At 36.1% G+C, this 16,495-nt stretch overlaps 1 protein-coding gene across 1 annotated transcript in view; it reads left to right on the top strand.

Moving 5' to 3' along the window:
* The window catches only part of LOC138708675 (uncharacterized), a 43,170-nt gene that overhangs the window by 6,721 nt on the left and 19,954 nt on the right, over positions 1 to 16,495 (top strand). The window contains exons 3-5 of the mRNA XM_069838762.1: positions 2,797 to 2,917; positions 4,806 to 5,066; positions 7,266 to 7,441. Coding sequence (XP_069694863.1) covers positions 2,797 to 2,917; positions 4,806 to 5,066; positions 7,266 to 7,441 — 558 coding nt within the window. The remainder of the gene's footprint in view (positions 1 to 2,796; positions 2,918 to 4,805; positions 5,067 to 7,265; positions 7,442 to 16,495) is intronic.

Below are 16,495 nucleotides of genomic sequence, written 5' to 3' on the forward strand. Positions count from 1 at the left end.
CACATGCGGACGCTACCAAAACGACATTATGTTGTAGTATTCTCTTTATTTGCCTCTCAATGCGCAATGGGCGTTGGATCGGTCGCGGAGAAGTCATTTCTTGGCCACCGAGGTCACCCGAACTTACTCCAATAGATTACTGTGTATGTTGGGTTGGCTTAAGAGCGAAGTCTACAAGCGCGAAGTGGAAACAAGGGAGGAACTTCTCGCTCGCATTTCACATGCTTGTGCTCTAGTAAAGGAATGTCCGAATCAACTCGGGTGAGCAACACAACAACTGTCTAAAAGAGCTGCAAAGTACATCGAAGTTGACGGTGGATTTTTTTAAATGTTCTGTAAAGAAAAGTACACAATTAAACATAACATAAGGTAACATGTTTTATGCTCGACCATGCCGAAATGTAGTAATTATACACCTGGTAGCAGCCCTTTGATGGATCTCATTAAAGTACACCTATTCATTAAAGTTCAGGTGTTCCGACAATCAGAAAGCACCATATGAAAGCGCAAGTATCGATTTCACCAATTGCACAATAAATAACCTACATTTGAAATAAAGTCAGTTCTGTTACTATAATAATTAGCGTTAATTGTAAATAATATTCTAATAAATTCAATTTGTCATCTCGTTTTTCAATGTATAATTCAAATTCAAGGTTATATCAAGACTAATGTTGCTTTTACTCTCTAGATTATATCAAGGACGTCGATATCTGTTTCTCGGAAAAAATCAATACTTTCGCGTCTGCGCACATCTCACAATTTACGAGGTAGGCTATTGCACAAGGTCAGTTCCGCTCCTCACTTAGATAACAATAACATGAATACTTACGAATAATTTCAAGTTAGAAATATGGTCGAGCATAAAAAGTCGTATGAAACTTGCCTATAATGGTAATTAAGACGCTCGTATAAAAATTATGAAACTCGCTTGCGCTCGTTTCATAAACGTACTCGCGTCTTAGTTACTACCATTATAGCCTCGTTGCATAACGTACTATTAATTTACTATAACCTGCACTTTTCCCTTCCTCATTGTTTCGATTAGTTTCCTTGGAAACCGTTAAGAACAGGACATGTTCATATAAAGTTTTTTCTTCAGAATCACCAATATTATCACCCCTCAAACAATGTACCTTCCCTTCTGAGTCACCTTGTATATAGGCGAAGCACGTCTTGCACTCATTCTGAATGGGACGTCACTGAACCTCTGCGTTCCTATCCACCTGTCCGCAGCTGGTTTCTCTGTGAGCGCACCCCAGCTCTGACCTATGCGTTACTTACATTCAGGCAAGTCCAGAAACTTATTATTACCCCTTGTACATGAAATTACATTTCCTTCTTTCTCATCCCGTGGTTCTTAGACCAAGTCCATGAGGGTGTATTGTTGCAGTTATATGAAATTATTTTATATTTCGTCTTTGTAGACAGCCTACAATGGTACGAAGTGTTCAATAAATGATTACCTCGTGTGATATCGTCTTTTCGAGAAACAAAATAGAGGGCAGAAAAGTAAACATTCATTATAATTGAAAAAAAGACCCAGGGATTTCATTTTGCAACAGAGAAAAGTTAAGGGAATGGGTAGTCTGATCGTATGGCTGTTGTGTATAAGTGAAACAAGTTAAGAAATCTTGTTATTATTCTCCAACTTTTGAATCTATCAATTTACAATTCTTACAGCATACAGATAATATTTTCAGGTATATTTTGGATTTTACATTATCTTTCTACTTCATATACTTGATTTTATAAAAAAATATTTAAACCTGAAAAATATTAATTAAATCTAACTTAAACATGAGTAATTTAAGGACATTTTTCTCAGCAATTACGAGGTTAGGAGGCTGAAATTTTTCATACTCCTATTTCATATGGTAGTGAAGACGCACGGCCACATAGTTATCAAAACTATTATGGATTTTACAGCCAGAAAAGTATGAAAAAATATGAATATGTTAAAATAATTCTTTGATGGGCGATCATAAGAGTACAAGTCAATTTTTGGCGAAATTAAGATATGTACAGTTTTGTTCATCATCAGCTCGATATCTATGTCTGGTAAAAAAGAGTACAAGTCAAAACCTGCTGTAGAACGCCGCATTCTCTGATGCACATAAAAGTATCTTCAAAATCATGTACGATGTTAAACAGTTTTTTTGCTCTCCTGTAAAATAAGGTTTTTTGACTTGTAAGTTACTCTTATGATCGCCCATCAAAGAATTGTAACAGGCTGGAAAATAATTTTCTCATACTCAACGAATGTTCATGTGATGAAAATGGCGCCAAATATATTCAACTGAATTTGAAATATGCTTGAATTTTTAGGAACCTATAGTACAAAAGATTTCTGGGAAAAATGTTCCCAAATACCTATGTTTTTAACTTAAATTTAATTAATATTTTTCAGGTTTAAAAATTTTTATAACATCAAGTGTATGAAGTAGAAAGATAACCTAAAAACCAAAATATACCTGCAAATATTGTGTGTCTGCGGTAAACATTTATAAATTGATAGTTTCATAAGTTGAAGAGCTATAGCAAAATGTCTTCACAAATACACAATAGCCATATGCTCATATTAAAGGCAGAAGTGAAAACTGAGTACATATTACTTGCACATGTTCTACAGACAAATGCTCAGCAAACATCAGTTATCAAACTCTGGGGTTGTCTCATGTTATAAATGTGCAGTTTCTCTCAACTTTTGAAATCGACATTCCCAATGTCGCAACTAGTTTTTTACTAAGGGTATACAAGTCATAATGGTGTTAAATGAGGTACTACTTTCCACAGGTCAAGTTAGAACACGGATCAAATGACCAAAATTCAGCAAGTCCGTGGACTGTCCAAGTGGAGCAGAGCACGAAGAGCTGCGAAGGCCAAGACACGGTGCAGTTGGAGGCCACTCTAATATGTGAGTAATGCAACAAACAGGCCTACTACTGTACTTGGAATTGTCGAGATTTGAACCCTATTTTTCGGCGTCAAAATCGAGTTCTTGCCGTTCGTTTGACGGTAGATCTTTACAAAAATATTAACGGACTTACTAATACTCGTAAAACTCTTATACAGACGTTTAACTATCTTATAATTACACAGTGAATAGTTCGTTTGTAAATTCCTGACTAATAATCACTGCATACGTGTGGTTTTAGGCGTAATAGATCAACTATTTATAAGATATTTTTTATTCGACAGCTAATGGACAAAAAATGAGAGCATAAGGGTACAGTGCATCAGTTATTCATAGATTTCAAAAAGGCATATGACTCGGTTAAGACATAAGTTTTATATGATATTCTTATTGAATTTGGTATTCCCAAGAAACTAATTCGATTAATTAAAATGCGTCTCAGTGAAACGTACAGCAGAGTCCGTATCGGTCAGTTTCTGTCAGATGCGTTTCCAATTCACTGCGGGCTAAAGCAAGGAGATGCACTATTACCTTTACTTTATAACTTTGCTCTAGAGTATGCCGTTAGGAAAGTCCACGATAACAGAGAGGGTTTGGATTTGAACGGGTTACATCAGCTGCTTGTCTATGCGGATGACGTGAATATGTTAGGAGAAAATCAACAAACGATTAGGGAAAATATGGGAATTTTACTTGAACCAAGTGAAGAAATAGGTTTGAAAGTAAATCCCGAAGAGACGAAGTATATGATTATGTCTTGTGACGAGAATATTGTACGAAATTTAAATATAAAAATTGGAAATTTATCCTTTGAAGAGGTGGAAAAATTCAAATACCTGGGAGCAACAGTAACAAATATAAATGATACTCGGGAGGAAATTAAACACAGAATAAATATGGGAAATGCCTGTTATTATTCGGTTGAGAAGCTTTTATCATCCAGTCTGTTGTCAAAAAATCTGAAAGTTAGAATTTATAAAACAGTTATATTACCGGTTGTTCTGTATGGTTGTGAAACTTGGACTCTCACTTTGAGAGAGGAACATAGCTAGGTTAAGGGTGTTTGAGAATAAGATGCTTAGGAAAATATTTGGGGCTAAGAGGGATGAAGTTACAGGAGAATGGAGAAAGTTACACAACACAGAACTGCATGCATTGTATTCTTCACCTGACATAATTAGGGACATTAAATCCAGACATTTGAGATGGGCAGGGCATGTAGCATGTATGAGCAATTCAGAAATGCATATAGAGTGTTAGTTGATATTTTTTATCAATCTACAGCAATATTATTCGAATTATTCTGTGGTCTTTGTTTTGTTTTTCTGTCGTCACAAGGAAACCATCATCAAAAAATGACAATCGATACGAACAGCTGTTAAAAGGCGACCATTTTTTTCTCTATATTCATCATTTAAACAGAGGGTTTCGTGTGTATAACTACTGCAAAGCAATTCCCATGTATAGTTACATGCTGTTTATACATCCATCGCTTATTCACGGTTTATTAGTAACGTTTTCTGTCTCAACTCTGCATAAGTCTGGTATAAAAATTATACACGGTTTATTAGTAAGACCGTAATAGGCCTATATAAAATTATTTTGAAGTTCAACCACAGCAACCAGCTATTAGCTCAGGCAGTAGAGGGTTTGCCTACTGATCTAAGGCTGTGTTCGGGCGTGGTTTGAATCCCATCTGAGTTTTTCTGAGTTTTCTCGAACTGTAAGCCGAATATCAGAATATCATGGTGAATCCTTGGACTCATCTCGACAAATTCCATATCGCTATCATGAATTTCATCGTCATTAGTTAACTCGCAGTTAATACAGCGTTGTTATATAACTCGTTAGAAAGATATAAACTTTATGGCCATATTTTACATTTCAGCACCTCCGCCAAAGGCAGGGCCCGGCTATGAACTGCACAAAGGTATCGGGTACTACAAGCTGCACAAAGAACCCAAGAAGTGGACTGAGGCTCGTCAGATTTGCCAGCAGGAAGGCGGGCATCTCGTTATCATCAACTCTGAAGAAGAGGACAAAGTTCTGCAGTCCATGTTCGCGCCTGTGGCCGAAAAGCTGAAAACTGTTTGGGCCTTCATCGGCTTTCATGACCGGTACACCGAAGGACAATACCTCACTATCTTCGGTAAGTGTACTGACATCAGTTAAATGCTTCCTCATTTTGCCATTTGCTTCCAGACCGAAGTGCTAACGCATTCGTTTACTTATATATTACATCAATATTAATGTCACGAAGATGATAAAGTATACTTTTTCATTGTATACGATTTACGTGTTTCGTAACAATTCAGTCATTTGACATCTTGTGCATTAAATTCTATGGTGCGCAGTAAAAAAGACGTAAGCTAGAAATTTGTGCTTTTGAGTTATGATCACCATGTAAACTAGAGGGTGAGGGTTCAAAAGTCGCGTTCTACAAGTACTAAATATACTACATTTGCACTGCAGAACTTTAGAGTTCCAGCCCATGATAACGATAATGGTCCTCTTATGCCCTTTTCACCGCGCAGATAGACTTACTGGTTACAGTTTATTTCCTTTAACTATTATTAAAAAATATGTTAGTTACGATGCAACCAAATGGGCTAAGATAAATCATTCATTTTCTGGACTGCACAAAAAGCATTCTTTGTAATTTCAAATGTAAGGAATTTCATTCATCAGTTATTCATAGATTCCAACAAGGCATACGACTCGGTTAAGAGAGAAATTGTGTATAATATTTTTATTGAATTTGGTATTCCCAACAAACTAGTTCAATTAATTAAAATGTGTCTCTGTGAAACATACAGCAGAGTCCGTATAGGTCAGTTTCTGTCAGATGCTTTTCCAATTCACTGTGGGCTAAAGCAAAGAGATGCACTATCACCTTTACTTTTTTAATTTGCTCTAGAATATGCCATTAGGAAAGTCCAGGATAACAGAGAGGGTTTGAAATTGAACGGGTTACATCAGCTGCTTGTCTATGCGGATGACGTGAATATGTTAGGAGAAAATCCACAAACTATTAGGGAAAACATGGAAATTTTACTTGAAGCAAGTAAAGAGATAGGTTTGGAAGTAAATCCCGAAAAGACAAAGTATATGATTATGTGTCGTGACGAGAATATTGTATGAAATGGAAATATACAAATTGGAAATTTATCTTTTGAAGAGGTGGAGAAGTTCAAATATCTGCGAGCAACAGTAACAAATATAAATGACACTCGGGAGGAAATTAAACACAGAATAAATATGGGAAATGCCTGTTATTATTCGGTTGAGAAACTTTTGTCATCCAGTCTGCTTTCGAAAAATCTGAAAGTTAGAATTTATAAAACAGTTATTTTACCGGTTCTGTATGGTTGTGAAACTTGGACTCTCACTTTGAGAGAGGAGCAGAGGTTAAATGTGTTTGAAAATTAAGGTGCTTAGGAAAATATTTGGGGCTAAGAGGGATGAAGTTACAGGAGAATGGAGAAAGTTACACAACACAGAACTGCATTCTTCACCTGACATAATTAGAAACATTAAATCCAGACGTTTGAGATGTGCAGGGCATTTAGTAATCCAGAAATGCATATAGAGTGTTGGTTGGGAGGCCGGAAGGGATACCTTTGGGGATACCGAGACGTAGATGGGAGGATAATAATAAAATGGATTTGAAGGAGGTGAGATACGATGGCGGGCTTATGTCAGTGCAGCAATGAACCTCTGGGTTCCTTAAAAGCCATTTGTAAGTACGACATTAGAGTTAATTTATACAATGTACTTTTTTTTGTATAACTTTACATGTAATAACTAGCAATAATTCCTAATAATTTTCTATTCACAAACATATATATGTAAAAGTTATATAAATGCTGATGTATGTTAAACTTGGTTTCAATGCTTCGCTCGTACATAAGAAACGAGTTTGTCCACCGCGTGGACTGTGGAGTAGTGATCAGCACGTCGGATTGTGAAACAACGGGATCGGGTTCATTTATTTATTCGGTTTATTTCTTGCCCAATTGCTGTCTTGTTCTCCTTTCCACCTCATACTTCACCCTCCTACTCGCTCTCTCTCTTATAGCAATTAATTTTATGTTTTTTTCTACTCTTCCTCTGTTCGTTCTTTTCCCACTAGTTCTTCTGTTTCTTTGCTCAATTTACACTATTTCTTCTTGTATGTTCTTATGCATCCTGTTTCATTTTTCCTTTTTGATTCTTCTTTTTTTCTGTTTCTTTTTCAGTCAACTTCATGGTCTCTCACTGCATTTGATCCTGCATCAGCCTTTCCTTTGTTTTTTACTCTGTGAAATTTATAACTGCGACACAGAAATTTGAAATATATTGCTTGCAGACGAACCACTCAACTCCACTGGCTTTTACCGATGGTCAAGCTCAGGTCAACCCGACAATTACGGAGGCAACGCCACGCATCCAGGGGAGGATTGTGGTTCCATCCATATCAACGGAGGTCTGAATGATCTGTACTGTGAGGGCAAAGTACCCTTCATCTGCGAGCAGGAGCTCTGGTAGGAATACAGGTGAAGCGCTGATTTTCGTTGTTTTATTCTGCTTGAAGTTAAACTCCAAACTTTACCATCTAGTGTCAACAATATGACCAAACGTACCACTCCATCACTCCATAAAAAAATAACTGTACGAAATGCTCGTATCTGCAGCATTGCTAATCCAAGAATCAAACTAAATGTTAAATTACATATTGCATGTACAGTCTAACCTGCTAACGATTGATAGAACAATTTCTGATGCATAACAGAGTTATTAGTGTAATTTGTGGATTAGCATGATCATTGTTGTTCTTTGATCAACTGTCCGAAGACAACTCTGAATTATACATCTTGATTACACAACTTTTAACACTGTATCACTTCGGAATATGTATGGTAAGACTTTCCTGTGTTAAATTTCAACGTACCTCGTTTACATGTTTCGACCTATTTATGGGTCATCTTCAGAACTGGTCGTTGTTGGTCTTGGCGCCACTTGTTCTATTTCCTGTGAGGGTGTTTTCCTGAGGTAGGTATACAAACTCAAATGTAACACCTGCAACAACTTCTACATAGGACAGACAGGCAGATCGTTTCAAACACGTTACAAAGAACCCATCACAGCGATAACAAAATTACAAAAAACCTCCACATATGTAGAACACATCACAAATGCTAACCACACCCACAGAGACATCAACACAGACATGGAAATACTACACATCCAACCAAAAAGTCAGAAACTAAACACACTAGAACAATATGAAATATACTGACACACAAACACACACCCCAACGAAATTCTCAACACACAACTCAACTTCAAAACACACACACTCTTTGACTCTACACTATACCACAGGAACACACCCTCATAGGAAACAGAATAAGTGGCGCCAAGACCAACAACGACCAGTTCTGAAGATGACCCATAAATAGGTCGAAACATGTAAACGAGGTACGTTGAAATTTAACACAGGAAAGTCTTACCATACATATTCCGAACAAGTCTGAACTTTACAAGTGATACCAACAAGGCACCACTTTGAGGCAACTAGACCGGGCGATAATGGGGTAGAGTGGCCAGTTCCTTTCCCCCTCCATTACATACATCGTCGACTAGTTACATTTTACACTAGTCAGACTTCAGAGCATGATCATTGTAAGTTATTAATTTGAATTTTAGATTTATAAGTTTCCTTGACGAAACCAGCACATGAACAGCAAAAAAATAATGAGACACATTACTCAAAAAGAGTACTACAAGCTTAAAATTGACATGGGGTTCAAAGCATCTTTGCTGAAAAACTAACAACTCAATAACAACAGACTGCTTGCTGTCTCTGCATTGCAGTGGCGTACGCAGAATTTTGTCAAGGAGGGACATTATTAAAATTGTTTACAATTTACAGTATTGGTATTTTAAATGTTGTGTTTATCATTATCATTATAATCATCATCACCCGAGTTTTCACAGGGGGGATGTGAACCTAGTTCCAGGAAGAACATTCGCAACATTGTCATGCCATCAAATACCTCACTATAATAATACCGGACAGCTAGCAGTTCTGCGCGTGAACTACGCTGGTGCTGCTACCTAGGAGGCCGGTATGGAGATACTCGCGAAGCAAGCTGTAATCAACTGCAATGTATATTGTTGCTGGGCTAGTAAATAATTTTATTAACTAGTGCTGTGTTAAAATGCCAGGGTGTATATGTGCTGTTTATAATTGCTACAATTACAGCATTACAAACTGCTCCAAATCGTGCTTTCGATTTTAGAGAGTTCATAAAACGTGAGTCAACAAAATTCTTTATTAGGCCTAATGCCTTTGCCTCCGTAGAACAATAAATTTAGCTTTTATATTCAGGCCTAATGAATGAAAATAAGTTAAAATGTATCAGGAATTTTAAGGTTTTAGCAAATTAAGTTCTATTGTTGTCCACATTCTTTTACTAATTATTACAAGCATCAGATTACTATCATTTTTATCTTTGCAGTTGTCAGCAATGCGTATATAAAGCATTATTGTAAATTCATTCTTAATGTCGGAATTAATTTTGTCTCAATAAAGCAAAGAAAAAATATGCAACAATTAATTACGGAAAATAATATGAAGCATGCAATATTTCTCATAATATGTAGCTTTGATATAAAATAATTACATTAAATACTGTATTATTCAATTAATATTTGTTGTGTGGACGTAATTCCACACCGCTTGGCTAGATATCAAGTCCGTGATATTTCGCACTCACATCAATGCTGCTAGTATACAGCTGTCAGGTATTATTAAAACTAAACAGAAATATTTATATTACACATATATGAAAACTAAATATAAACATTTACATAGAGATAACAAATTTTACAGGTATTATTATAGTAAGTTATTTGATGCCACGACAGTGAACAAACATGAAAATTTCACTAACCTCGCGAGAAGCACTATTCCACATTTTGCTAAAAAATTGTAAAATTGAACTTTGCAGTTGCTTAGACATATCAAAGAACCCCGAACGATAATGTAAAGTTTATATTAAAAATATCAACTGTCATATGCACAAAATGTTAAACAACGTTTCACAATAAATTCAGAACTCAAACTAAGGAATGGGTGAATACCATGAGTTTAAAATCGACAATGCACAATATTTAACATCTGTACTGCAGAACTGTCAAAACAATCTTTTCAATATGTTTCACAACAAGTTAAATTTCATATTGTGTCGGCTTCATTTTATTACAAGATCGGTACTAGGCGGTACGTCTCTCTATAATAAAGATAGCATTGTTATAATTCGAACGTGCTGCAGCACCAAGCACGGGGATTATATACAATGAGGGGTAGGAGGACAATGCCTTATGTCGATGTAGACTTTGTTACTCACACAGTGAAAAATCAAGGAAGGGAAAACGATTATGGATTAACTACACTCAAATCTAAATGGAAACATCCTCCCTTGCTGCAGTGTAAAGCATTCTACAAACAAGCACAGTTTTATATTTTCAAGTTGATTTCGACTGTGCATACAAGTTGGGAATGCATGAAACAGTGACTCAGCACATATCAGGAACATTGTAATCAAATTTGATTTTATTAAAACTCAGCTTAAGTAAATGATGTCCATACTTTCTTCTCCAGGTATGATACTCCTAATATAAAACTGGAGAACTCTGAATCCAACACAGACAGTTCTGCAATTATCTTCCCAGAAGTGGAACCCGAATAGGAGGAAGATATCTCTCTCCTGTTGAAAGCCACAAAGCTGCTGTATGCAATCTGAGGACTCAGCTGTGCCCCTTATTCCAAGCAATTCGACATGAGATTCGATTTCCAATCAAGACAAGGTTGAAGAAAGAGTCAGTATTAAAACTATAATACTAAAAAATTCCATTACCAGGCCGTCTTAAGTAAGATTTCCTTCTTTATACACTCACTGCTCACAATATAACTATGCCCCATGTCACTTTTTATTGTAATAAATTGTATATTGGAAGAATGAAAGGTAACAACCAATGAAACATGTCAAGTGTAATAAGAAGCTTAAGTAAATAAAATTGCTTTCATTTTCTTTGTTTCATGGCTTCTTTTATTACAGGAAAAATTAAGAAATGGTATATACCAGGGGTCGTCAGCACAGAGCACCCTGGGGCTAGAGTCTCTTACCCATGGAAAACGCAGTGCACCATAGTGCACTCATGGCTGCTAGCAGGTATGCTCTCTACCTCTTCCTGCTGCACAACGGTGCACACGGGACGGCACCGCTTATGCTTTGCACATTTCAGCCAGTGCTGACGACCACTGGTATATGCAGTCAAATGTCGTTTTAACGAATTTCTATGGCCCTGTCATCATTTTCGTTATACTGAAAGTTCGTTACACTGTAATATTATTGATCATGCTTCTTTTTACACAAATGTCGTAACCATATGTTTTCCTTTGAGAAAAAAAAAGTCTGTAATTTTTTTCTGAACTGAACATTTTACAATTTATTCTTCTGGATAATTTACAATAACACTTGCACTTTTTGCCACATCCTCTGGTGAATTTGTTTGTCCAGTCAAAAATAGCCATAAATCATTAGCAACAGCTTTCGCAAGAGTTTTTTTTTTTTCACTATCACTATCACTACATACAGATTCTTCATCACTTTGACTCACACCACTTTCTTCTTGCATTACACTACTGACAATGCCCTCTTCTGTAACCCGTTTTTCAACAGTTACTGCAGTGGCGGCTCGTGCCGGATAAATTAGGTGAAGGTCAATAGAATTCTAAGTAATTTCCTGGAATCGTTATATAGCCGTGACGTCGCGAATGCTTTTGTAACCTATACGATGGGCATATTGAATTAATGTAATATATTAACCATTTTCTTAAGTTTTATGAAAAGCACAGCATATAAAATAAACAAATTTTCAACATTTTCGGAAGCTACGTCCCCTTAACCCCGAAGAATTCACTGTCCTAACAAAACTTCCACACAATGCATACCACAACATAATAAAACAACCACAAGTCTACATGACATAAAAAAGACAAAATCTAACACATTTTAAACAACACATCAAATTAAAAGAGTACACAAGAAATAGGACCCATAACAAAAGTAGCTACAATTAAATCAAAGCAGTATTCTGTTGAACAGAAAACTTACACTTGAATGGAAAAGAAAGGGGCAGTAGTAATGTCATCTCTTACAAGTTCATTGATGCATTCAGAAATACAATAAATTATTTCATTCTGAATCGTTTTAGATTTCCCAGAAAAAACAGGCTTATTTTTTTCATAGTGATTTCTAATTTTCAGAGGGCCAATGAAATGAGAGCCAATAATTCTTTGAAATTCCCCTTTTCTGTAACGAAATACTCTCATCATGACCGCGAAAAGCCAACTCCTGCTTGCTTAGAAACAATACCGTATCGATTACGGTGTGCATTACCAGTCTATTTAAACGTACGTTTTCATTAAATCGACTTCCGTATAACCTAGAACTTTCCTTTAGTGCCTCCGCAATGGTGTTCACGTTCTTCTGCAGTGCCTTTAATTGCAAAATACATTTAATGTATTCAGCTGAATCTGCATGGCTGTGAAGACCGCGATTGACTTTTTTGAAATCGCAAAATCCAGTTGAATTCCAAGCGAGTCTCGTGTTCCCCAGAAGAAGACAAGGCCAACAATATAACTTCTCGTTATAGTGACTCCCACATAATCAGTTGTAATCGGCATACCATAAATCTTGAAACTGAATATTATATGACCGACCACCACTTTTCACTTTTTTCGTAGTTATATTAATGTGACGTGTTGTTCTGCGGTATTTTAAAATATCTTGCTTATCTTCTGCACACCAACGAGGGAACGGTGTTTCCAAAAGATTACACACTAAATCGTTTAACGGATTCATGTTTTCATCGCATTAATACACTTAGTAACACCTTCACACTTCGCCTATAGACTAAAAGCGAAATCGTTGGTCAGCGCGGGTCAAATGTACAACGTAGTTTCAAATGTTATGCCAACTTTCTTCATTACAGGGTATTCAAATTATTTCAAAATCTATACAAAACATAATATTCAAGAGGTGCTAACGTTAAAAAATACAAAAATATATATGTTATATACTAAATTTAAACAATATTTAACTTCTTTACACAGTATTTTATGTTTTCTTATTTAGTTGCAAAATATTACAGTTTGCTACCCTGGTCCAATGTTTGGACGAGAGAGAGATTGTCTTTCAAGAACAGAGAAAGGAGATGAATGCCTGCTCCCCAGACCTTCCTAATAGCCTCGCAAAAAGGGCCGGTAATTCATAGTAAGCAACTCATTGCCATGGCAACCGGGTGTGTGTACTGAAGGCGAAAAGGAAAGTCTCATTCGGACCTTCAGCTGGTCTGCTAGCCACGTGGCCTGGCCGGTGAGGGGTTCATGTGAAGTGCTGCAGTGAAATTAACTGAGCGGATTAAGCCGAACAAGATATTAAAAAATAGAGCAAAATATGGTTGAGTGAAGAATTCATTTTATTTTAATTTTTTTGATAAAATATATTTTATTAAAACACGAAAAAAGGGGTGAAGGTGGCCTTCATGTACTTCACTTGAATAACCGCCACTGAGTTACTGCAGTGTCGATATCAATGAAATCTTCTGGTTTCACATCTGCAGATGTGCTATTTTTCACACATATCTGTCTACAAACAAACCACTTCGTTATAATGAACATATGTATCATGAAGGGGAAATTTTTATTTTCGTTGTAGTGAAATTTTCTTATATTGTCGTTCATACAACAGAAATAATTTAACATGGAACCTTATGCAGGTACGAAAGGGGAATACAATTTTTTTCGTTGTACCGACATATTCGTTACACTGGCATTCGTTAAAACGACATTTGACTGTATGAGCAACAGTAGAATGCAATGGCATGATACACCAAACTAAGCAGATAAACCTTGTCACAAGCGTTTTGCTCATGACAAATTTTGCGAATTCCAGTGTGGCCTGGATATCTGTCCACTTGGTAAGAATCTGACAAGCAACTGAACGGGCCAGGATACCTTTCAAAAATACGTGCATAGCATCAGTACCGTGTTGCAGGGTACAAGAGATCAAGTCAAGACAACCACAGAGACGACAAGACCTACAGTGTGATCATCCAGGATTCATCATAAGACATGAGCATTGCCAAATTTGCAAGAAAAGTACATTACTGGATTACTGATAGTGGAAAAGACCTTGGAAAAAGAAAACAAATTATATAATCAGCCCAAGCGGGATTCAAACCCACGTCCGAACCATCTTTGGAGCACGAGTTCCGCTCGCTACCCCTGAACCACGCACGCACCAGTGAGCTGTAATGTCTGCACAATATGCACTGTGAGTTTGGCTCTTCAAGGAAACTTGACAAAAAGCAATAGCAGACGCGCAAGTTCAGCATTCCTTCTATGGCCAGCCGTTCGCATATTAATTGCGGGATTCACTGATTTTTATAGCTATGTTTCCTTGAAGTGACAGACCAGACATTGGCAACGTATAAAAATGGAACTTGACGCCACAGCTTCCAGAGTTCACAGTCAGGGTCCTTGAGTCAACATCCTCTAGCAGAATGTAAGTATAGAGTGCTTGTCTTGTCGATACGTTCAATCATAGTTCGTTCCTATTGTGGCAACTATTTTATTTTCGTATAGGCTATATTAAAAATCAGAGATCGAGACAAACAACTGTTTTATATAATAATAATAATAATAATAATAATAATAATAATAATAATAATAATAATAATAATAATAATAATAATAATAATAATAATAATATATAAATGAAATTATTTTAAAATGGAACCAAATCTACACATCAGGAATCGAAATTATCAGTGCTCTAACATTAAATACCTTACTCTATGCCGATGATCAAGTCATAATTTCCAATTCAGAAGATAATTTACAAAGAGGATTATATACCTACATTAAATAAAATATTAAAAGACTTTGGGATGGAAATTTCAGCACAAAAATCAAAAGTAATGGCATTTTTAGGACAAAACCCAGTCAGAAGTAAGATAATACACAATAACCAATGCCTCGAACAAGTACAAAATTTGAACTATCAGGGTTGTGAAATATCTTATCAAAATGAAAAAGATGTGAACAAGAAGATTACCAAATTTACACAAATTCTGGGAATAATAAACAATACATTAAAAGCTAAATTAGTACAAAAATCTACAAGAATAAAAATATATAATACACTAGCATTACCCTCCCTTTTATACGGAAGCGAGATTTGGACATTAAAGAAAAAAGACATGAACAGAATCAAAGCAACGGAAATGAAATTTTTCAGGAGGACAGCAGGATATACTCTTTTAGACTGAAAAAGGAATGAAGAAATTTTAGAACAATTAGAAGTAGAATCAGCAGAAGAAGAAATCACCAGATACAAATTAAATTGGCTAGATCATGTAAGAAGAATGGAAAATTCAATAATCCCAACAATTATGATGCAGTATAAACTAGAGGACATCGTCGACCAGGAAGACTGCTAGATGGGGCCGAAACAGGTCCACAGAGGCCTAATTCGTGAAGGATGATGATGATGATAATAATAATAATAATAATAATAATAGTCCTGCGCGCGAAAGCCCATAGAGAGCAAGGGTCTAACACCCGATTGGTCATTTCACGTTCACATGTCTTAGGAGAGGTGAACGATCATCCCACAAGTACTGGAGGAACCTGTGGGAATCGTTATAGCTGGCAAACGGAACCGGATTTCGCTACGCAGTTTAGTTTCCCAAATTTATCAATCACGATGCTGGCTGGGCACCGGTCCTATACACTGGCCGAAATTTCATGGGAAAATTTCTTTCCCCATGAAGATTCGAACCGGCGTTCATTCCTAAACGCTGGTCCAAAGCATCAAGACCACGCAGCTACGCCACGGGACCAACTGTATGTAGTTACATAAAATAATAATGGAACTCGATAAGTGTACATGACAAGCTAGATGTCGTGAATTGTAAGAGAACATTTATTTAGGCTTATTTGACGCACTAAAAAGAATAAACTTATTGAAAAACAGTGTTTGATAAAGAAATCCTAGAAAATATTTCATTAGAAAAAACGAAATCTATTTCATTTCATTTATTATATTTCATACATCTTATATTAGCAGTGAAGCTATAAGATGTGGAACAAGTCAAAATTTTACAAGATTGCAATTATAGTTTTTACAATTTTAATTTTTTAGAAGTTTCTGGCGAGATGTAGTGAGCCCGAGATAATTAAATAATGATAGTTACGGATCACAGAACGCGTGTCAATAAATTGTGTTCGCTATCACCGTCACTGATTAATTTACACGTTGATGACATGATCTAAAATTGACAAAATGGCCTAAATGTACAGTGTCTACTCTTGTTATGTTATTTCCTATAATATGTTAGTATTTTGTTCTTTCACTTTTCGTTAAATTTCACTGCTTGTGTACTTCGTGATCTTGTGGAGTGTAAGAGAAGGCTCAACGATCTTTTTTATTTATTTTATTTTATTGGTTTATTTTACGACGC

The sequence above is a fragment of the Periplaneta americana genome, chromosome 11 (assembly GCF_040183065.1).
Source record: "Periplaneta americana isolate PAMFEO1 chromosome 11, P.americana_PAMFEO1_priV1, whole genome shotgun sequence".
Lineage (NCBI taxonomy): Eukaryota > Metazoa > Arthropoda > Insecta > Blattodea > Blattidae > Periplaneta > Periplaneta americana.